We start from the raw sequence: 22,244 nt of genomic DNA, 5'->3' as shown, positions 1-22,244 counted from the left end.
AAATATTTCATATTAAAATAATGTTTGTATTAACTTTTTTTGTATAACCCAGAATCAAATATTTTAGCTTTTTACCCTTTACCCGTTTAAGAGACATCAATGATTCTTGACCTCGGATAGGTGATAGATACTACAAGGCCTCATGCTCTAGTCAATAGGACCACTTTTTGAATGTATAATTTTAAAATTTTAGACTGTGTTCTTTTTCGGCACTCATCCGAGAAATTAGTAATTTCTTTATGTTTTCCAACACCAAATGTGGTAAAGTCTAGCCAAGGTACGCGTTGCTAGTCCGGACATTAACGGATATAAAAAAAAAGATTTAGACTTGCCAATTGGATGGGAGTTCATTGCAGCTCGTTGGTCAGGAATTCCCAACTCATTTTCTATAAACTCTTTAAAGAAAAACCACAAAACATTGATTAGTTGATAAATGAATTACCATATTAATCAAAGTAATTGATCACCAATGACATTACAACCTGTTATTCGTTTAAAAACATTGTTGACTATCATATACTTTTAATTCCCTGTTTTAAACATGACTACATTTTAGTTATTTTCAGATGCCAACGTCAACCATGACGCACCAATTCAAGGTCTGATTAGGCATCTCTACCTTAAATTGTAAGTTCGAATTTCCATGCCGTATTTGTGTAATATTCTAAAGAGGGGAAAAAAAAGAACTTCAACTGTCAAAACCTAGTAACAAAACAATTCCAAGTATGATGCATCTGATTTATTCAAATTGTCATACAACAAGATTTAAGACCTATAAGCTAGAACTAAATAGAATAAAGGTCTAAGCTTCTAACTCGAAACGGCCAATATGATAAGAAAATTAGCCACATTCCGAAACCTAATTAAGTCACATTGTCGCTCCAAGTATAACACTCAAAGGGAGAAGATTAAAACACTTATTTATACCTTTTCCACCAAACTCATGAATGCCAGCGCGAATTCTTGGGCTGAAATCAATTGACGAGTTGAGACTCAATCTTGATGTCCTTGTGCGTGTAAACGACACCTTTATCACCATCCACAACTTGCCCAGTCCCCCTTAGAATCCTAAATATAACGAAGGCAAATTTAGGCACAATGCTGAGATTGGACTAGCACATATTGACATAGATGTCACAGATACCTGATGTGTGTTCGTATTTGTAAAATATATGTATACATGCATGTATGTATGTACAACATGGAATATTACTCAGAAGACTACGATTTGTTCATACCATCTGGTTGTTAATAATCCTTCAACTCCTACTGGACCTCGTGCATGAATCCGACTTGTGCTAATCCCAACCTGTTGCAAACATTGGATTTGTAAAAAGCAAGCAACAAACTTAAGACTTAACCATATGGATGTTGGGAAGTTATGGATCATATCATACCTCGGCACCTAGGCCAAATCGAGCCCCATCGCAAAACCTTGTACTCGCATTATGGAAAACAGCAGCACTGCCACTCGAACATAGCAAACGGCATTAATAAGCTATTCAGGTGAAAAGAATCATTATTCCACACAATCTCTCTTAAACGAACAAGTGCTAGAGCAAAAAGATCATAAAAGAATGGGGGAACCTGGAAGATTGTGGTCATAATAGGTATCCTTTACCTGTCAACTTGACGTAGGAAAACTTTAGCAACTTCATGGTCTTCTGTAACGATACAATCAGTATGTGCACTGCCAATATACAGAAAGATCCTTTTATGAGCAACATAGTAAATATTTGTAATTATACACAAAATGCATGCTCGTCTTCAGCCATTTATACATGCACAAAAATAGCAATTTCAAATCATCTTTCATCAAAAAATATTATCATGCCTTCCATGTTGATATATATGATCGATGGCAGCAAAAACGTCATCCACAATTTCAATAGTGCAAGTCAATGAATTGTATTCATGATGAAATGTCTGTGCCTCAGGAATATTCAATAGAGAGCTCGCCCTTGGTCCACCATACAAAGTAACACCTGGAAAAGAGACAAATGACTACTCTTTTAATTTATTGATGGCATGTATTCCTGGAGTTGCCCGTATGTTAAGAGAAAATGATTTGTATATGTTGAACTTATGCCAACTATTTTCATCATTAACACTCTTTTTAGCTCTTCTTGTTCTTCAAATAATAAAGAAGGGATTATTTAGCATTGTCAGATTGTGCTCTAATAACTTTAACTCCCTCCTTATGATTGGAATTGGTGACCCAAAGATTAATAGTCTGCACTGCAGAAATTGCAGCAAGGCTAGACAATTATCCCCTAATTGTGATAATTCATGCATTCTGAGGAAGAAGGGGGCAAGGATTTAATCTTCTATATGGAGAATGTAACTAGATTTAATTTTCACAGAAGTCAGACCTTCAATACGAAGATTTACAATAAGTTCATTTAGCCCACCAGTAGGGACCAAATCCTTGTGAACAAGAAGAGTTTCCTGCAATTGAGAAGTCAGATTACAATAAGAATTCAAATGATGAATAAGAAGGAAACATGCTTCAACTAGGTTAAGGTAATCGCCCAATGAAGGGGAGAACAAAATAATGAAAGTTGATGAATATAATGAGTGATATACCATTGCATTACAGGCTGCTGGATAATCTATTTTTGCATCCAGTACAATTCTCTTCGCCATTTCCAAATCAGCAGACTTGTCAACATAGACATGGCATATTCCATCTACATTGCAAAGATCACGTTTTTACGGCCATTATGGTTTGGTTCATGAAAAGAACAAAGAATGTAGGACATAATATATAGAAATAATGGTCGATTCAATCCATCTTACCAGCATGACCAAGAACAGGAATTTTGGTGGAACTCTTAATTTGAGAGACCAGTTTGTTGCTGCCTCTTGGGATCACCAAATCGATAACGTCATCCAGCTGCCATTATTGACAATTAATTACTCCAACTGGATTGAAGTATATTATTATCACTATCATGATTATTACTATATCGAATGGTAAGGTGTGGAAGAAACATTTCTGGCAATTACGTCACCTTAACTTTTAGGATTTTTAATTCACAAAAATACAATCTTTTTTTCTAATTCCTTTTCATGGAATAGATTTTACATACATGTTTATATGTTTAGGACTAATAATATTTACATAGTTCTTAAAATCTAAAACTTGCTTAAAAAGCTAAAAGTAAATTTATAATATTGAACATACACAGTATCTATGAATAAATCAACCGAAAAGTAAATTTATACATTCTTTTTAATATTTGTGAATGTTTGGACTTATCTTACACATTCGACTACTGTCACAAGACAATCGCGTGACCCTCCTAGATAGGTGGCTTCATGGTTTGAATCCAATCCCTCTAAGTCCCTTTACATTTTTACTTGCCCCAATGACCTCTAGGCAACCTACAGAGTTTACATTTATAAGAATGTAGTATGATTTGCTAAACCAACAAGTACTCAACTTTATTTTTAGTTATTGGATAAATTATCGTTGATGTCTTAAAATTCATTCATCTGAACCCTGCAATTCATCTTAATCCTTTCACTATATTCTTACTTTTATAATTTTCTTTCTATAATGATACACGAAAAATCTATGCTTTAACTTAATAAGGTATAAGGATTATATGAATTTAAAAAAGAAATTATTGCGACTAAACTACATACAATAAAAAATAATTACATTTAAATAATACTTTTTTTTTCTGATATCCGTGAAAAGAAACATGCACCTCAACTAATCTCACGAGGTAGCCACCTAACCCTACAACATTTGATGCCGAGAAACATATAACAATTAATTCCTAAGGTAGGTGGCCATCATAGGTTTGAACTCATTCTCTCTCACTTAACCTTAGTCCCTTTTGAACAATGAGCCACCCATGTAGTTATTTAATAATACTTTTTCATTTTAGTTTTCCCAAGTCAACCATCAAAATAAATTTCAAACTATTTTAAAATATATAAATAATGATAAACTATCATCAGTTCATAAATTAGTGTTCTAAATCAAGAGCAACAGACAGTGCTAACCATCTAGTTGTCCTTAAAAATCAGGAAAAGAAGAATTCAAGTATGGTTTCAACCCAACGAACCTTTAGCAAATCAGGTATTTCCTCCCTTGAAGTTACAAGTCCGATCAGTCCCCCACCTACAGTATCTGGAATGGCCGCCGTGATAACCTATATTGCACAAAGAGGTGTCAACCGATGAGCCAATCTCTTTATAATGTGACCATGAAGAGGTATAGCGCATATGCATACCTTGTGCAATATTGCATTTGATCGCCTTGCTTCCTTTCCCCCTTTTAAGAGAAGACCATTACCACTACGGACTGCTAATGAAGCTATCTATGTAAATCACAAATCCAGGGGCTATTATTGGAGGGAAAAGACAGAATTGTGGTTGTGTACACAACCAACTAGAAAGACTTTGTCCAAAGCATCCATAAACTATCAAAAATCAAATTGATACTCCACAACTAACTTCTACTAACCTGTACCAGAGCATCTGGACGAGACTCAAACACAATCAAAAGAACGCCCAATGGAGATGATGTTTTCTCAAGAATTAGTCCATCTGAAACCTGAGTGCAAAAACCATCGTCTCTAGTTGAGGAAAAAATAGAACGCCGGTAAGAAACCAAGGCATTATAGTTATTGAAAGGGAAACATCAGCCATTTCAATACAAATTATAGTCAAAAGAATATTTTACAGTAATTTGAATAGCGAATACAATGGGACCCATTTAGTTTCACCAGAGAAAAAAAGTTATGTCGTAGCATTGTGTATTGTTTTTTTATAATAAACAGAGAATTTCATTGGGTATTATTAACTTAAAGTCCGTAATTTGTTACCTCAGTCCTCTTCAAAACATGACCAATTGGATCTTCCATGTTTGCAAGTGTACGGATGGAGTTAGCAAGGCTTGATATCTGTTCACGTATAATTAATAATTAGTCACTATTCGCCTGGAAAAGACAGGCATGGAGACTTTGTAAGGCAATACTTAATGTTATATATTTGAATGGATATGTAATGTATGCTGAAGGATAAAAGCAGTAAGGACATTTGTTATAAACCAAAATCATGCAGTCAGAAGAATTGAAGAGCCATAGAGACTTGCCTTTCCTGGTTTCAGTGCCAATCGTGATACTAGGGCCTTTTCATATCCAGCCTGTTGAGCTTCGGTAACATCAGCTTCGTTTTGAGTACTGATAAGTTTTTCATTCGCTTCAAGGGCATCAGCTATATCCAGCAAAATTTTTCTCCTCCCTTGAGAAGAAATTGCCTATGGAATATAAACTATGCATAAAAAATCATGCTAAACTTTGCATGCAAAGCACTGAGCAATTACCTGCAGCCTTCTCGAACTTTCCCTTGCTGCAACAGCCATATCACGAGCACCAACTTCCTTTTGCGGGGCCCACAAATGAGCATCTTGATGGAAGAGGGTACCAATACGATCTCCTTTGAGGACCTTAATGATATTCTCAGGAGCGTATCCACTTCATATGAATATGAAAAAACCATTTTTAAATTGAATCAACATTCATATTGAATAAAAAATGAGATTTGAATAGAGAATCCATTCATTCTAGGCTACGTCCAGTTTCAAAGAAGCATGTCTTTGTAAATAGGAAGCATTTCAGCCTTCCACAAGTGCATGTGATGTGATATAACGTCTTTTAAATAACCTTCGATTTTCTTGCATATATGAGATGAAAAACATGGGGTGCATTAACTCCTTCACTTCCCCCTCAGTTAGTGGTATAGTGAATGATTATTATTAGATATAGAGAAAAGGGAAAGGGAATTCCCCAGGCACTCAAGAGTGAAGAATACCTGGTAATAACAACAGGAATGCCAGCATATGCAGCACCAGTAGCAGCTTTAACTTTAGCAGTCATACCACCTCTTCCCACCCTAGACTTGTCCCCGAAGGTAATTTCACCTTGATGCTGTTCCTTAATGTACGTATGGATTAACTTTGAGTGAGGGTCACTTGGTGGCCCACTGTATAAACCAGCTACATCGCTTAACAAAACAAGGAGATCAGCTTTTAACTCCAAAGCTAATAGAGCTGCCAAACTGTCATTATCCCAAAATATACCGGAAGAATCCTGAGAAGAGTTGTCAAAAACAAAGAGTGAGCTAAGTGAAAAAGAGATTAGAAAGCAAAGTAATAAATCCATTTTGTTTGAAGACCCTCCATCCCCCAACCAAAAAAAAGAAGAAGAATAAGCAGTCAATTATACTTCACAATTACAAAGGAAGTCTTATTCAAAAACTGCCAATCCCAAAACAGACAAAAAATATGATTATAAAGCAAGCATCACACCTCATAGGGAGCTTTCCTGGTGCTGACTGCATCATTCTCATTGAATATAGGAATAACTTTAAGAGAGAGTAATGATTTCACTGTATCATTAAGTTGCCTTCTAAAATCTTTATCCCTAAAATCGTTGTCTGTAACAAGAAGCTGAGCAGATGTAACATCCAGCTGCCAAAAAGAATAAGAACATGTCATCCAGAAGTCTATATACTGAGTATTGGCTAGGAGCGGGCAGAAAAGGAAAAAGTGTTGAGATAGTGAAGTAGTTAGTAAAATACAAGTCAATGATATGGAAGCAATTACAAATATTAAAATAGTTCAGAAAAAGTACACGTTGTACCAGAGTTCATAATATTGAATGGTAAGGGGTGAAAATAGGAAAAGGAAAAAAAAAGGTGCAACTTGGGTAACATTATAGCAACCCAACAGCTATCTAGCCAGACCTAAGCAAATAAATTAATGATCTAGAAGCGATTATTAAGTAATAAAATGGAAACGCAACTAAATTAAGAGTGCTCATCACCTGACTAAATAATGTGTCATAGAGAGCCATAAGACTATTTTGACCAACAGCTGCGCATGCCTTCCCATCAAGATCAATTTGTGGTTTTTGAAGGTCAGCAAAACTGCATCATTCATAGTACAATCTTAGAACATCTTTTTCCTTTTTTTTAAGCAAAAAAGTTTCAAATAGGTAGATCAAACCTTGAATTGATTTAAGGACTCCATCGAATTTCATTGTCCTCTTAATCAATTTAATTGCAACTTATCTGGCACATAAGTACCTGCTATTAACTAGCTTCCTATATCGGAGCCTTTGACGACCAATGCCAACGGCACCAGATGAAACCAAAATAATCTCGTATCCTTGAGAGTTCAATTCCTTGATCTGCATTTCAGATAGAAATCTTAATATTAAACAAATAAATGAATCATCTCAAACCAGAAGCTCGTCAGGAAAGGAAAGAGAAGCAGTCTCCAATCATTATAAACTTGTAGAAGACTTGAATTTTAATGCAAGGTAAATACCTGCTCACATAGTGCTCCTAGTCTGCCTAAAGCTAATCTTCCATCAGTTCGTGTTACCACCGCCGTCCCAACCTTAATAATAAAAGCACGACATCGAAGGACGGGCAAGTCAATTAAATTATCAATGGTTTCATGATCCAAAATTGAGATGTATTCTGCATGTACTTTTCCGGTAGGAATATTTGAGGAGAAGTTCTACTACACCTAGTCAATCGAATCGGCAAACATGCATAAATATGAAGTATTCAGATTTCAAACATCTAATGCTCCATCCATCCATCCAAATCGAAGCAAAAATGCACGGAATGAGAGATATCAGAATCAAAAACTTCGGCATTGACTTTCTCCATCCAACAAACACAATTACAAATCTCAAATAGAATAAAGACAAATCTGGCACTAAAAATCGGAAGAAAAATAATAACATCCAACAAGCAAAGAAACCATTCATAAAAATTTTCCAGTTCCAAACAAAAAAAAAAAAATCACCTTTCGGTAAATTAAACCAAGAAAAAGAAAAGTATATGAAAATGTGAGTATAGGAGCATATCATTTGGAGTTCTAAAATTGAGATACCTTGATAACCAGGCGCTTGACATCCCTGACGAAAGCTCGAGAGCGATCCATGGAGTCCATGTCGAACACTGTGGCGAGTCAACTCGGCCGAGACAAAAGACAACTCAGCTAAGCTAATCAGTAATGAGGGTTTTGGTTGTCAAGAATTTTCAGTGCGGGAGCAGTTGATATACAGCAAAATGGAAAATGTTAGGCGGAACCTCGGTTCCTTTTTATTTTCTTTATTATTATTATTTTATTTTCTATAAACTTAATTTTAATTATTTATTTAAAATTCATTCTGGAACTCAAATGCCATCCATTTTCGTCGACCCAGTGTGCCGTTCTCCACAGTCATCATTCATTATTGGCTGCATGCCTCTTCTTGGATATGAGTAGGCCCGCCTTACGAATTGCCCGTGTCCAATCTTTTTATTGGTTCACAATTTAGTTTATATATTTTGAAATTTTTTCACATCCATTTTACTCTTTTGTCCAACAAAAATTAAATGTGACAACATTTTTATGATGTTTAAATGGAAGGTACAATAATCTAACCGATGGTTTGAGATATGAGTCTCAATGTCATAGGTATTTAACAACTAGCGCCAAATACATTGATTGAACGACGGGATGGATGTTCCATCTTATGACTTTAATGAGAGGCTTCTTAACAGAGAGCTTTTGTTTAAAATGAATGTCGCACTCATAGATCGCAACGAGCGAGAAAAATAAAAAACCATTTTAATAAAATATAATTATTTATAGGTATGTAACGTATATTCGACGAGCACAATTCTAAAATTAAATAGTATTCATCCTTAATTAAAAAGTTACAGTAATATGATTGTAAGTAATTATTAATTTTCAAAATTTGAAAGAATAATTTTAATTTTTAATTGAAACAATTCAGACCACAGGAAAAAGTAGAGCTTTATTTAAGGGTGGCGGACACTTGGCGTCATCATATTGACTTGTAAGATGGCTGCCAGGGAGGCTCGACAGTAGAGGGTTTCACGTTTCTCGGAAAATGACGATTTGGAGTGGCGGAAGGACAAGTCCAAAGGCAAATTTAATAAACAAAGGAAAAAAATGGGTTGTTGAAGAAATTCGATGGATGGTCAGTGATCAGAGTCAGTGGAGAGCTGCTGAAACCTGCAACTGCAGCTCATGAGATTAAGAACAAAGGATTAGGCCATGGGGATGGTCCCTTCTCTCAAAACGTGGCACAAGTTTTTAGATCCATTTGATTATTTTGAAGTTGTTTTTGAAAACTGGTTTCTGGTGGTTTTTGAATCATAGTTTCGTTGGAATTTGTTGTCTGTAAGTTCGTGAACAGAAATGAGGAAATCCAGTGCTATTACGCACCTGCTTACGCTTGCTAACAGGAATTTCGCACAGTAGTTAGCCATCTGCCATCAGTAAAATGGCTATTAATAGATTGGCATTGGATACTCACCAAATCCATAAATTTGAGCTGCCGAGTCACGCGCCAAAGAAATTCAGTCTTCCCAAGGGGTTCTCAATCTCTTCAAAAGTTCTATGTACATTACATTCATCTGTACCATTTCATCCTTTTCAGTTTCATCATATCCTGTAGTTTTCCTTCAGATCAGGTAAAAATCTTAAGAAAGAGGCCTGTTTTGAAGGTTATATTCAGTTCAATTACAACAAAGTACATGCTTCAACATCTATTTACATTGACATCTAGTGTTTGAGTGGAATATCATGGATGAAAATTCAAAATTAAAGAAAACCAACAGATTCCGCTCTCCTCAAACAAAATCCATAAAGAGGAAAGGCCATCAGAGAACTCTGCAAACAGTACACTGAGCAAGTTAGAGATCCTTGGTACGACAAAACCATCACTACCAATTATAAAAATTATGACTGTCGACGTTCTTTTCTGTCGATGCCTTCATTCACCACACAAATACAGGGACCCAGAACTTCCAACACCAACCAAGAGGAAATCATTCTTTAGTTAAGAGGTCAGCACTCAAAGACATCGAACATAGATGGTCTGAAGGCAGCAAAAGCCCGAGTGAGCTTGCTCAAGGAAAGAACCACATTTTGATGAAGATTGCCAAAGCCATTTGCAAGACAAATGCAGCAACTACCAGAACCGAAAGATCATTTCCCTCAATATAGGACCTCAGGTTCAAAGTAACAAAACTTGATGAGGCAGCACCACAAACGAGTATAATGAACCAGCGCAGAATTTCAACCGGGATGAGCAACAAAAACTAGAAAAGAAAAAGAGGTGTAAAAATCGTGCAGTCATATTGCCATCAAAATAGATATTTGCTGAATAAAACTCATGCAAGTTCGCAGGATATGAAAATTTATAGTTTAGGTAACAGTATTCTCTAGTAGCTGTCTCTTTCTTCTTGTATACTTACTGCAATATCCACTAAGCTACGAAATCCAGAAATTCAATATATATGAAAGTTTGAAATACAGTTATTTGGAAATTCATAGAAACTGAACATTATCAAATACTGAAAACTGAAAAGTCATTAGTCATGTCTGGAGTCACGTGTAATAGATAAAAGAAGAGTTTTATATTTGTTTGCTTGTAACAAAAAGGATTAAAGAATTGAATAAAACTGCAGTAGAGATTCCAGAAGCTTACCGATGCCAGAATAAAAATGAACAGAGAGTATCCCCACAAGCACCAAAATCTTATGAGGCTAGAATTTGACCCCAAGTACTGGAGCAAAAAGTAAAATGCCATAGGCACCACGATCGCGTAACCATAAACAGACCCAGCTGCCACATTCACATAGCTGACATCAAAGCTCCATGCAGTACCGTTATCACTATGCTTTTGCATGAGGAAGGTCGCACAGTTTCCAAGTGAGGCAAGGGAAAAGACTAATGTAGTGGTGATCCACACAAGCCCATATCTAAAATATGACAAAATCCAATAAAGGAGTCTTAGAATCCATTCAGTTTCAAGAACAAGATTAACATCATACAAATGACTAAATGATCAGGTAGAGACATAAAAAGTTGAAAGGAAAAAGACATTAAAAGGCAGGCGTTCAAAAGCTCATAAATAATTCCATAGCCATCAGAGAAACAGAGAGAAAAATTATTAAGGTTAAGGGAGGAAACGGAAACTCACAGATCAGGGTTTGCATCAATCTTGCTAGTAAAGTCTCCACCAATGGGATACAAGGAACTAATCAATCTATTCAAAACAATGTCTGTATCAACATTGAAATATTGGGTGTAAGATGAAATACTAAAAAATCCCTTCCAGTCATTTGATGGTTGCGGCTGAGAATCTGTGCATAAGTAAACAGAGTCAAATGTATAGCTCACTATAAGGAAAAAAATTAACTGGTCAAATGAATCTCTGAAATAAAAATACATGCCTGACAGAAATCAGATCTTCAGGAGATTTATGATGTAGTAGTCTAATTTATGAGAACCAAGTTTTTCTTTTATATCCTTGAGTTTTTAGACTAGCTTTCGTACACCTTTAACTAATCTCACGGGACAACTTCCTAAGCCTACCACATTTGGTTGCTAAGAAAACTCGTAGGATATAAAATATTAGGTAGCGAGCTACTTTGGTTTGAACTCATTCCCTCTAGATCAGAACAAGATTTACTTTATAATATCAAAAAATTTTCTATCTTTTCTGTGTTTAGGGGTTTGAAGCTAGATAGGTGGCTTCAGCCCCGAAGATCCAAGTATTTTATAAACATATATGACCTCTTGCATTAGATTCAAGAGCCTTGGGCCACTATAATAAATCAACGGCAAAATATCTAGTAGTCATGGTACACGAGTTTCAACCTTCATAGTCCAAAGATAACAGGAAAGGAATTTTCAGATACAAAGCGATAATTAATAAGTTGAAACAAAGAACACATCTCAATTTATGTGCGATGAGGAATCAAACTTTCAACCTTAGAAAAAGATGGTTACTTTCAACCTTAGAAAAATATGGTGCCTTAACCACTGAGCTAAACTCAGATTGGCTAGTAGAAGAAATAAATTAATTTGTATCTAGTAAAAGAAATAAATTCATTAGTTTATAAAAAAAACCACTTCTACTATGGGAAAGAATGTCACATCAAATAATTATAGTTTTACAAAAGCATATATAAAACCCCTAGTTGAGAGAAACAAAGGAAAAAAGAAAATTAAAGGAATGATCTCTAATCATTCTTTTCACCAATTTCACAACTAGTACATAGGATAACGGAGGGGAATTGATAATGATTAGAGATACTATATGGGAGATACTAATTTTTACATGAACAGCATACCACTTGGACTTTCAAGAGTTTGATAACCTCTCCCTCTGTCCCCCCCATTATTTGGAGGGAATGTCTGCATACTTGCTTCCGGCACTACATAAAATAAATAAGCCATTCCTCAGAGAAATGATATACATTTGTTCATGTGAAAATTTAATAGTAAAAATGGAATAACTTTGATTGTGACTTATAATTGAACATAAAGTAAAATAAAGTTACTAAGAAGAAGATACTGGAATTTGTTCATACTTTCTTGCTCCACGAAATTCTTCTCTTCACTGATTACAGCCTATGGAACCAAAAGGAGAGAAAATATGTATATGAAAATATGAAGACAGAGGAGCTTTGAAAATGGAAACAGGGAGAAAGAAGACCATAAATTAAAAATCTAAACCAAACAGAACACGTATAGCATTAAAGCACACATGGATTCAAGGTGCAACCAAGAAATACTTACAAACTTAAAAATCATACAACAAAACAGCAGCAGCACGTTAGCAAACTGCAGTTAGAACTTGTATGTATCTCTTGTATTAGAGGAGTGCCATTCTTGATTATAAAGCATAACACAAGGGTGACATTCAATTGATACGAGCTAAAACACCAGATCCCCGCCATGACATTATAACATTGAATCTTCCTTCTCACCAAAATGCATTTTAATCTTCTAAATCCAGGAGGGACAAAATCTAGCCAGCTCTATATTTGTTCAAGCTCTTCACAAATCCAGCCCAGTAGACTTGTATACCTAATCTAACTGTTCGCAGTAAAACTAGATGAGGGCAGAACCTAGACTTTGAGTAAAACCCAAAAACAACTACGATCAAACACACCAACTGCCGGATATATTGCACACGCATTATCAAGAGGACGCAACTGAAAGTAGAACTTAATTTCCCTATCAAATGACACATCTATTGCACTCATACTCAACAATTATTACTGAATGCTCGTTTTTACTTTTCAGAAATCACCAAAGAAAAAAACCGAGAAGAGAGGCGGTTGGGGGGAACTCAAAATCAACAACAGTTTCCTAATTTGACTCCTAACTGATTAGCAAAGAAAAACCGTCGGTGGACTCAAAAGAAAAGTCTTCCATTCTCCTTTTACTCCGGATGAATTCTCAAAAACAGCACAACGTACGAGAAGCTACCAAACTATGCACCTTCCTCTATATCCAATGTCTTAAGCAAGCATGAACAAACACACAGAAAAAAAAAGCGGTGACGAAATCGCAACCGATGACATTACGAAGCAAACCAATCATCGCGAAGAGTGATGCAGATATTCCAAACTTACAGACATAAATAATACCAATCAAAGGTTAATTAAAGAAGTAGATAACAGAAGAGAAGTCTGAAAGTGCGTACAGGGACTGAGCCAAGCAAATGGCTAGTAGGAAGATTCGTGTAGGTCTCATCCATGGAGAAAGCAATCAAGCACCAAAATAGAATAAACAAGAGGAAGAGGGGAAACAAATTGTTTGCTGGTCTCAGAAATTCATCAGAGCAGAGGTAAGAATCGATGAGAGACTGACTGAGACGGAATCCTGCTTTGAGCCCTAATCTTCTTCGGCATTTCTTCGCTGGAAGGACAACTCATAGAGACACGGTCACGGACGACAGTGACGGTACCGCGCAACGTTGAAGCAGAGTTGCACAGTGCTGGCCTGATTCATCGTCCACGTGCCTTACTTTGTCGATTGGACGCACGTTTGACTACCTTTACACGTGCAGGAATAAATGGGCTGGAGGAGTGGGCCAACGTTATCACGACTAGCCCATTAATAAAGCCCAGATTATACATTAAAAAGGTAAAAAAAATGTCTGAGCCCGGGTTCGAACCGGGGACCTCTAGTGTGTGAGACTAGCGTGATAACCGACTACACCACCCAGACCAATTGATACTAGAATTGTCTGTTTTATATTTATTTTGTAAAACAAACCTTGAAATTTTTTGAATCGATAACTTTTATAGAATGTTACATTTAAGATAAATTCTGTTAATCTCGAACAGCTATTTTCACAGCTAAAACTAAAGGGAAAAAAATACAAAATCTGTGATCATCGCTCTACTTCGAAATTAAATTATGATGTTATCATATGAATTCAAATCTAAAATTATTTGGAAGAATCGTCAATAAAGATTCTAAAGCATATGTGCTAATTTCCATATTGAAACATTCTCAATGTAATAGAAAAAAAAAGTTTAAATAATATTTTAGTCCTACCAATTCATCATAGTCATTATACTTTTTAAAGGTTGATTTTCAAAGTGTTTGGATTTTCAACATTTTTCATTTCAATCTCATGTTCACTCTCGAAACGTCTACTTTTAATCCCTACTTCAAAAAAAGTAACTATTTTTAATCTCTATTCACAAAATTTTAACAAAATTTCTATATCCAACTAAACCTTTTAAGTATAGTATCATATTGAAATTATATATAATATTAAAAAACTGAATAAAAAATAAATTAATTAACCAAAAGAGTCACTTTTTAGAGTAGGAAAATATAGGGATTAAGATAGACAAAATTTAAAAAAATAGAGACAAGCGTAATGTATAAACTGGAACCGGAAAGAGAGAAAGAATGTTAGGAAATCACCTTTAAGCCCAGTGTATTCTTTCAACTAGTGTTTAGGTAAATAAATTAGTATCAAAAGAAGCCGACGACTTGGTCGTCAATATGATATCTTCATGATATGATAGCTCCATGTTCAGATGTATTTCACAAATATTAGTAAATTTCCACATTTCAGTGGACGAGGATACTAAAAAAGAAACCTTCAACTAAGCTCACAGGTATGCATCCACTACCTCTGTTAAATGAATACACTTGCTGTTAAAAATAGGCTAAGAAATACACTATTCCTTTGATGAACTGCAAATCATATTCTGTACACATTCAAAAAAATAGAAACAAATAAAACCATTCACCTGAGCGGGGAGCAACAAAACGACCAAGTGCACGCTGAAAGAAAGACAGATCCCAAATTGTGCCTCAAGTAAAGGATAAACAGAATTTGACCTATTGAACTCCTACGATCCAAGCAAATCTCGAAGCTGCTGGTTTTCTTTCCTCAGAGACTTAACCTCTTTTATCAGCTCAGCTTGATTTTCCAAAATGGAGCTCATCACACTTGACATTTCCATCTGTGCAAGGATTTCAGAATATAAATGAGACAAAACACGAGCAAAGGAAGTGTAAATGACGAAACTCGGTTTTAGTTTCTAGGTATCTGAAATGAAGTACCTCCTGCATATGGAACTGTCTCAGAATTTCTAAATGAAGGTTCCTCATATCATCATGTATGGATCTCTGAAAGGAATCAAGAGTTTCTTCCAATGTGCGTTGAAAAAGCTGAAGTGTAAACGAGTTTCCTTGTTGGGCATCTGTCTGCAATGGCTTTTGTGGTTGCAAGGATCCTCCCTGCCACAAATAGTAAAGATCAGAGACCCACATTTTTCATTTCAAAGAGACAGCAGTTCATGGAAGTAACCCCCATAAAAATGTACATAATTAAAAAGCACTAGAATGTACACAACGAAGTTCAAAGAAAATTGGTAACGCCTACAATCAGAAGTCTAAGTCACGCACAACATATAAAGCATTTAATTAGGTGTTGAATAAAGTATTCATACGTTCATTGCAGGAAGAACCCCTGATTCCACGACAGAAAAAGCATCAAACTTCGACAAGTTATTCAAAACCTCTTCCCTAGTCTCAGAACCCATTTTCTTTGTTTTCGGTGAGCCCACTGAAAGTCCATCACTGAAGGATGAAGTGGTGCTTAACCTCTCTGCATATGTAGAAAATCTACGAGGCAGGGTCATAGATGTGGTCCTAGGTGAATCTGGGTTGCTCAGTCCAATGGAGGCTCTGGTACCAAGAGACAGAGATGCAGTAGTAGTAGAAAAGTGTTCTGGAATTGACAATGAAACATCCTGTGAGGATACATCTTTCGTTCGTAAATTTGGATAGTTGAGATTCAAATTTGTCAAGGAAGGGATGCTGCTTTGACTGACTGATGACGTCGGATCTTGTAATCCAGATATTATTGAACTTGATGTCTGACTAGTAGAAGCCAACATCCCAAAACGTGATGGTAAATTAATTGGCTGCCTCAGTTGAGCAAACTTATCAGATAATTTCTCACCACCCCACGCTTCCGGAGGAGTAATAGAGGAGTTTTCATTCTTAGAATTTAGGGCTGGAGCAGGAGTAGAAACCATTTGTCCTGAAGAAGATCGAGAATCATCCTGCCAAAAAATCAAGTAATAGTGATTCAAATCACCATTTTTCATGCTGTGCAACCCCAGAGGAAAGCTCTCACGAGAATTTACCAGTCCAATCAAAAGGGCCTGAAAATTGTAACCTCAAATGACTGAAGAATAAATGCAGACTTCTCAGAAACTATTATCAATTAGTTTAAATCTATCATACCATGTCGGTCCTTTGTTAATTTTGTCTTAAACATTTGGTCTAGGTCTACCATCATGCAGATGAATGTGTAATTGAGAAATCTTAATAAGATAATTTCTCACTCAAATGAGTAATAATTAAAGCAAACCAAAAGCTATACCTACACGATCAATAATATGTATATCTAGCTTTCATATACCTTGAATAGGCAATTTAGATTACTGAAAGCCGAAAGTTGATCAAGAATACTGATATGACCAAGTACCATGGGAAAGTGAACCTCGCACTAAGAAAGGTATTTCTTTTATCATGCATGAAAAACAACTTGCAGTTAAGAGATTAGCAACACCTGTTTGGAAACTGAAGATTTCCAATGAAATATTGGATGATCACTAGCCCCATCCTCAGTAGAAGAGAACCTCCTGCTTGACGAAGTAAACAACGAAGACAGAGGTTTCTTGTCAAATGGAGGGTCTTTATTAGCTCCATTTTGGTCATCCCACAGTGAAGGTGTGATTGGCTGAACATCCACAAGAGGAGAAAAAACCTCCATGTCATCCTTGAAGTTGTAGCTGGAGCGAGGAGCATGTAATCTGGCTAAGAGTCCACCTGGCCGCAAATGGCTACGAAGTGGTGTTTCCTCTGCAGTTGATTCATGAAGTGCACTCGATGAGAATGCACTGGAAGTTTCGGTCAGTGAAGCTTCAGAAGTCGGACCTGAACGACCAGGATTCCGAGAGCTGGATATTGTTGTTGACAGAGCAGTGCTCGATGTAGTCACAGATGGAAGTGGGTCAGGCATGAGAATTGAATCTTCAATCGCACCTCCCAAAAGAGCAACCTCAGCCGTGCAGTTGTTTTCATTTACAATTACAGGTTTTAACCTCTGCCATGATAGACTTGTAACTGCCTGGATTATACTGCAAATAATTAGTAAACCTACTAATATTAAGCATGCAAATTAAAATCTAGGTAATAAACAAAAAATTGCAATGGGATACCAATCAGTACTGCTAACAAACAATAGTGATAGTGAGTGACACAAACAGAATTGGGTTAGGGTGGTTTGAACTTAATAAGCACATGAACAAACAAAAACCATTTCAATGGCTGTTTCCAACTTCACTTAACACCATATGTGTTGCACAGATCAAAAACAAAACAGATGGTGGAAAAACATGAAAGTGATGAACAATATTTATGATTCATGAGCCTACAGCAAAGAAAAATAACATGATGGTAAATAAACATGCAGCAAAGCTACCAACTTAGGGAGCACACAAGGATTCTATAAAACTCTGGGGTAATACCTCTGAATTACTATAAGCACGAAGAACCATGAAAGGCTCTGGTTTCCCACGGACATCATAGAAAACCACACGTCCATTACTTGTTCCAGCAGCAAGTGTCAAACCATCATCTCTGAAAGCCATTGATGAGAAGGGTGCCTCATAAGCAATGTAAGAAGATGGTCTCCTTGATCCTGAGTCGTAAGTGTACAATTTCTTATCCAGCCCAACACTAGCTAGAGTCTGTAATCAGGAAATTTTATTTGAATGATACTATATGTAAGGAGAAACTGATCAACCTAAGAAGTTCTAGACCAGATATCACTGATCAACCACAAATAAGAATGAGACCTTATCATTAGATGGTGAGAAGCTAATACCAGCAGCTGGTGCAGAATGTTGTTTCAGCCAAGAAACCTAAACAAAAGCAAAGGGTGCAACTCTATTATTACAACATAACTTATGAAATAAACACTTTGTGAAAATAAAATCCAAAGAACATAATGAAATATAAAGCTCATCAGTCATCACATAACATATGAACACCAGAAAAGAGTAATGAGACAGGAAAATTTTAATTAATGCCACAGACAAGGAAAACATTCTAGTTAGTACCAAAAAGAAATAAAAGGTGTTATTCTTGCAACAAAGTACCAAACGGAAATTTTCAAAATTCTGAGTCATCCATTAATAAACTTTGACCAAAATCTGATAATTTAAATGACAAATTGTCTTCCCACAACAAAGAAGGATTACAGGAAACACAAATTCCGTTTTTGTCTTACGATATCCTGAAATCCCCACATCCATCCAGGAGTTTATCAGGTAGGTTATAGAGAGCCCGCAACAAATTCCTTACTTGTAGCAATAGAAACCATAATTCCAACTAAACCCATCCACATGATTGCAGCCTTACTGCGGATACCAACACAGTTAAATGCTTTATAACATAAAAAGATGTGGATATTTTAAAGGACACAAAAACTGCCGTCCAAATCAAATCTATTTTTTTATTTATTTTTTTTTTTAATGAGAAGCACCAGTTAACTAACGGGGAAAACAAATCACAAAATACAAGAAAAGATGACATTTAAAAAAAAAAAATTCTACCAACCTAAAGGAAAAGGTTATGTAACAGCACTATAACTCAGTTCAACATGAATTCTAGGCCTATAAGTTCCATAATGAAAACATTGACCTAAGCCAGACAGCATTCTCTTTGTCAAATTTCAGAAGATTATTTTCTCTGTCATTGCTCTAAAATCTTGCCATAATAGCAAATGTACATAAAATATTCTTCTCTTTCGCTCCCAATGCAATAATAATATTAATCAAAGGGGGTGCCAAAAAAACAATTCCAGCAATGGACATACACTGAATTATATCGAGCCATGTTATTCCTACAACAAGAAAGTCAAGGCAAACCTTAGGGTTGCGTCCAGTTGTATCCCATAAGTGTACAGTTCCATCATCACCTGCAGTCACCAAAAGGTGTCTGCTAAAACGAGAATAGTCAAGCACCCTCAATACCTGGTCTTAACAGCCATCAGAAACGACAATTAATTGAAAATCAGATCATCTGACTCTATATATCTAAGACTTTAACTCAAGTGCAACAAACTTTCACAACCTGTTCATGAGGGTCCTTAAGTTCAGCAGCCCTTGCACCAGAAGCAAGATTGTGAAGTATAAGATCCCCACTGACACTGATGGAAGCAAGGTGCTCATCTTTGCAATTGTACATAACTCCTGTTATTGTATTGTTATGTCCTCTCAACCATTTTATACATCGCTTTCTCTGCAAATCCCATATTCTTACAACATGACCACTCCCTCCAGTACACATGTACCTTGATACCTTGTTACTGAAACTTATAGAAAATATAGATTCCTGCAAAAAAAAAAAAAAAAAAAAAAAAGTCTAGCCCATGTATAGCTTACAATTAATCATTACAAACCAAACTTGCAGTATTCTTTTTTTTTTTTAAGAAACCGAACTTTTCATTGAGAATAATGAAAACAAAACAAAAATACAAGGGCATACACAAACAACAGTCCCAAAAAAGGAAGCCAAACTTGTGCAGGATTAACGGATGTTATGTTCAGAAACAAACGACTTAGACTGTTAGGAAAATCCAAAACACATCCCAATATTTCCTTGAGCTCCTAATATTCAAATAAAAAAGAAAGGAAAGGAAAATGCTACTCCATTAAACAACTAGCTCACCTCTATGTTATCTCCACTGTCACTACCAGTAATTGGAATGGTCCCCATGCTCTGACCATTCTTCCGCCGCAAGGAGATCTTCTTATCATCTCCGGCACTGGCCACAACCAAATCTGCAAAAATGAAATCCCAGTTGAATCAAGGGAAAACAGAACCACCGTCAGGATGGTAAAATATCAATCAGTAAATGGTGGGAAAAAAAATCTAAAATGCTTACACAAACCAAAAACAAAAACAACGGTACAACACAAGTCACATAGGTCCTCTATAATTTAATTTATACAAAACCCAGAAACAAAACTTCCATTTCAATAAAACATGAGACTGCATAATCTCAACGGAAGTGAAGGGGATAAAAGAAATGGCGAAAATTAGACGAAGCCCACGCACCAAGAATCTCTAGAAGACAAAAATCCAATAGATTAATTGAGGGGAGAGAGAAATAATGTAGGCGACTCACTGGTGTGATTCCACTTTACTGAATTGACTTGGTAACCCGGTGAAGGAGTGTAGCTCAAAGTGCAGGGATCGCCCAGATCGTTGGGATGAACGGAGACATCAAAAAGTTTTACAGTATCTCCAGCACTAGCTGCCAGTAATGCCATTGATGGATCCCCCAAATTCATGAGTTCTCTGTGTCAAACGAAGCTTTTGCAACAAAATCTCGAGGAACACACCAACCCCTCCAATTACCGAAAAAAATTACCGAGAATATAGAAGAAGTTTGAAATTACTATTCTCGGAAGGGAGGGGGCAGGCAAGAACGGATTACAGAAATGGCGAGTGGATTTTCACATTGTTTTTTCTTTTTTTCTTTTTCACAGGACCGAAACCCTTTTTTCCTTTCCTTTTTCTTCTTTTCGTTCTTTTTTTTTTTTTTCTCGTTTTTCCCTTTTTGCCCTTCTGGCAGAGGAGAAACCCTACCAGTAACGGGGTAGAAGCCGGGACGAGAGATGGATGGAAATTTAAATGGAAGAGTAATAAATGGGCGCCATTTTTCTTTATTACCCGGTTCGTTCAAAGCCCATTTGTTAAATTTTGCCGATTTCTGTTCATATTTCGTGAATACTTATGGGCCTGGGCCTCCTCCTGGGCTTTGATTTTCCTTTCCTTTTTTTCAGTAAGAGCTCTGTTTGTATTTACGTTTTTACGTTTAATTATAACTAAAGTACTTTAACTTTCATGCTTGTACCCAATATATCTCTAAATTTTTTATTTTGTATATAATAAATCTCTAAATTTTAAAAAATATCTGATAGATTTTTAAACTTTCAATTTTGAATCTAATAAATTATTGTATTTGTATTTAATAGTTTTTAAAATTTATGGCTAATAGATCGATTATTTTCAAAATGGTTGAATATGTTAGCGACCTATCAGACACAAATCTAAAAATTCAAAAAACTGAACTTGTTTGTACTTAAAAAAAAAAACTAAACTTGTAATTTGACCTCATTTTTATTAGGGATTATTTTCAAAGCTACATCAAAAGTTCATAATTTTATATATAATGTCCTCAAATATTTTGTAATATCATATATATTCTAAATAATAGATAATGTCCTTAAAATTTTGTTGGTATTCTAATGTATTAAAACATTCTTCACAACCAGAATCAAAATCATTAATCTCTCCGGAAAGAAATCACTAATCACTTAATTCTTTTGGAAGTAGAACTTTTTTTTTTTTGAGTACTTTTGGAAGTAGAACTTTGATATATAGGATTTGCACCCAAAAAATAAATAAAAAACACTTGGACAGGTAGGACTTTATTTAACCTCCATTCATATTTGCTAGTCTGGAGATTTTACTTTCCCCTATTGTAAGTGCAACCTCCTTTTTGGGGATTTATACCAAAGTTTTCTTATAAAAAACCTCTCTAAATATTAGGCGAAATAAAATTTATTGAGAATAAATTATATTATCATTTTAAAAATCTTTACTTTTCTATATTCTTTAAATATCTAGACATTCTATTATTTCAAGAGTCATGACAAGTACAAATAATATTTGATTCCTCTACAACTATAATAGAGATGAATATATTCTTTATTTTGAACGAGGAGTTAGGACCAACCATTCTTTACCAAATTGTTCAAACTTTTAATTAAACCCATCGCCT

General features: G+C 35.6%; 3 protein-coding genes and 1 non-coding gene across 6 annotated transcripts; all 4 read right to left on the bottom strand.

The window, feature by feature from the left end:
- Positions 1-706: 706 nt before the first annotated feature.
- P5CS1 (delta1-pyrroline-5-carboxylate synthase 1) lies at positions 707-8,124 on the bottom strand. 2 transcript variants are annotated; one of them, XM_022278698.2, is made up of 20 exons: positions 7,925-8,124; positions 7,349-7,420; positions 7,105-7,208; positions 6,843-6,945; positions 6,326-6,487; positions 5,830-6,107; positions 5,342-5,492; positions 5,111-5,275; positions 4,842-4,919; positions 4,481-4,570; positions 4,248-4,334; positions 4,080-4,166; positions 2,800-2,896; positions 2,587-2,690; positions 2,373-2,448; positions 1,835-1,985; positions 1,622-1,690; positions 1,398-1,464; positions 1,239-1,309; positions 707-1,068 (listed from the first exon to the last, which is right to left on the bottom strand). In XM_022278698.2, the coding sequence occupies exons 1-20, from the start codon at positions 7,982-7,984 to the stop codon at positions 975-977; spliced, it is 2,166 nt and encodes a 721-aa protein (XP_022134390.1). In that variant the 5' UTR covers positions 7,985-8,124; the 3' UTR covers positions 707-974. The 2 variants fall into 2 exon arrangements, with proteins under 2 accessions (XP_022134390.1, XP_087978596.1); XM_088122470.1 differs by lacking the exons at positions 7,349-7,420; positions 7,925-8,124 and having other exon boundaries at positions 7,025-7,142.
- A 1,404-nt stretch (positions 8,125-9,528) lies between these two features.
- On the bottom strand, positions 9,529-13,838 carry LOC111006705 (Integral membrane Yip1 family protein). The gene is made up of 6 exons (XM_022278774.2): positions 13,551-13,838; positions 12,430-12,469; positions 12,190-12,273; positions 11,034-11,196; positions 10,539-10,812; positions 9,529-10,149 (listed from the first exon to the last, which is right to left on the bottom strand). The coding sequence occupies exons 1-6, from the start codon at positions 13,602-13,604 to the stop codon at positions 9,958-9,960; spliced, it is 807 nt and encodes a 268-aa protein (XP_022134466.1). The 5' UTR covers positions 13,605-13,838; the 3' UTR covers positions 9,529-9,957.
- A 165-nt stretch (positions 13,839-14,003) lies between these two features.
- TRNAV-CAC (transfer RNA valine (anticodon CAC)) lies at positions 14,004-14,077 on the bottom strand. The gene has a single exon. It is a non-coding gene; the product is annotated as a tRNA-Val (tRNA).
- An 875-nt stretch (positions 14,078-14,952) lies between these two features.
- NEDD1 (Transducin/WD40 repeat-like superfamily protein) lies at positions 14,953-21,036 on the bottom strand. 2 transcript variants are annotated; one of them, XM_088122631.1, is made up of 10 exons: positions 20,583-21,036; positions 20,123-20,235; positions 19,526-19,786; positions 19,321-19,425; positions 18,247-18,312; positions 17,917-18,138; positions 16,956-17,516; positions 15,826-16,545; positions 15,437-15,613; positions 14,953-15,336 (listed from the first exon to the last, which is right to left on the bottom strand). In XM_088122631.1, the coding sequence occupies exons 1-10, from the start codon at positions 20,746-20,748 to the stop codon at positions 15,223-15,225; spliced, it is 2,505 nt and encodes an 834-aa protein (XP_087978757.1). In that variant the 5' UTR covers positions 20,749-21,036; the 3' UTR covers positions 14,953-15,222. The 2 variants fall into 2 exon arrangements, with proteins under 2 accessions (XP_087978757.1, XP_087978758.1); XM_088122632.1 differs by having other exon boundaries at positions 15,826-16,443; positions 20,583-21,033.
- Between the last annotated feature and the right edge of the window lie 1,208 nt (positions 21,037-22,244).

Source organism: Momordica charantia, assembly GCF_013281855.1.
Source record: "Momordica charantia cultivar OHB3-1 chromosome 4 unlocalized genomic scaffold, Mcharantia_2.0 BLBB01000004.1, whole genome shotgun sequence".
Classification (NCBI taxonomy): Eukaryota; Viridiplantae; Streptophyta; class Magnoliopsida; order Cucurbitales; family Cucurbitaceae; genus Momordica; species Momordica charantia.
Note: the sequence above shows the minus strand (reverse complement) of the source record. Positions and strands in the feature narration are given on the sequence as shown.

Coding starts and splice junctions, on each gene's coding strand:
- NEDD1 (XM_088122631.1), bottom strand. CDS start 20,748: ATGAATTTGGGGGATCCATCAATGGCATTACTGGCAGCTAGTGCTGGA. Junction 19,426..19,525: donor TTAAGGACCCTCATGAACAG/GTTGTGAAAGTT, acceptor TGTTAAGACCAG/GTATTGAGGGTGCTTGACTA. Junction 15,337..15,436: donor GACAGTTCCATATGCAGGAG/GTACTTCATTTC, acceptor ATCCTTGCACAG/ATGGAAATGTCAAGTGTGAT.
- LOC111006705 (XM_022278774.2), bottom strand. CDS start 13,604: ATGGATGAGACCTACACGAATCTTCCTACTAGCCATTTGCTTGGCTCA. Junction 12,470..13,550: donor ATTTGCTTGGCTCAGTCCCT/GTACGCACTTTC, acceptor TTGGTTCCATAG/GCTGTAATCAGTGAAGAGAA. Junction 10,813..11,033: donor ATTGATGCAAACCCTGATCT/GTGAGTTTCCGT, acceptor GTCATATTTTAG/ATATGGGCTTGTGTGGATCA.
- P5CS1 (XM_022278698.2), bottom strand. CDS start 7,984: ATGGACTCCATGGATCGCTCTCGAGCTTTCGTCAGGGATGTCAAGCGC. Junction 6,488..6,842: donor ATGACACATTATTTAGTCAG/GTGATGAGCACT, acceptor TCTTTTTGGCAG/CTGGATGTTACATCTGCTCA. Junction 5,493..5,829: donor ATTCCTGTTGTTATTACCAG/GTATTCTTCACT, acceptor ATTCATATGAAG/TGGATACGCTCCTGAGAATA.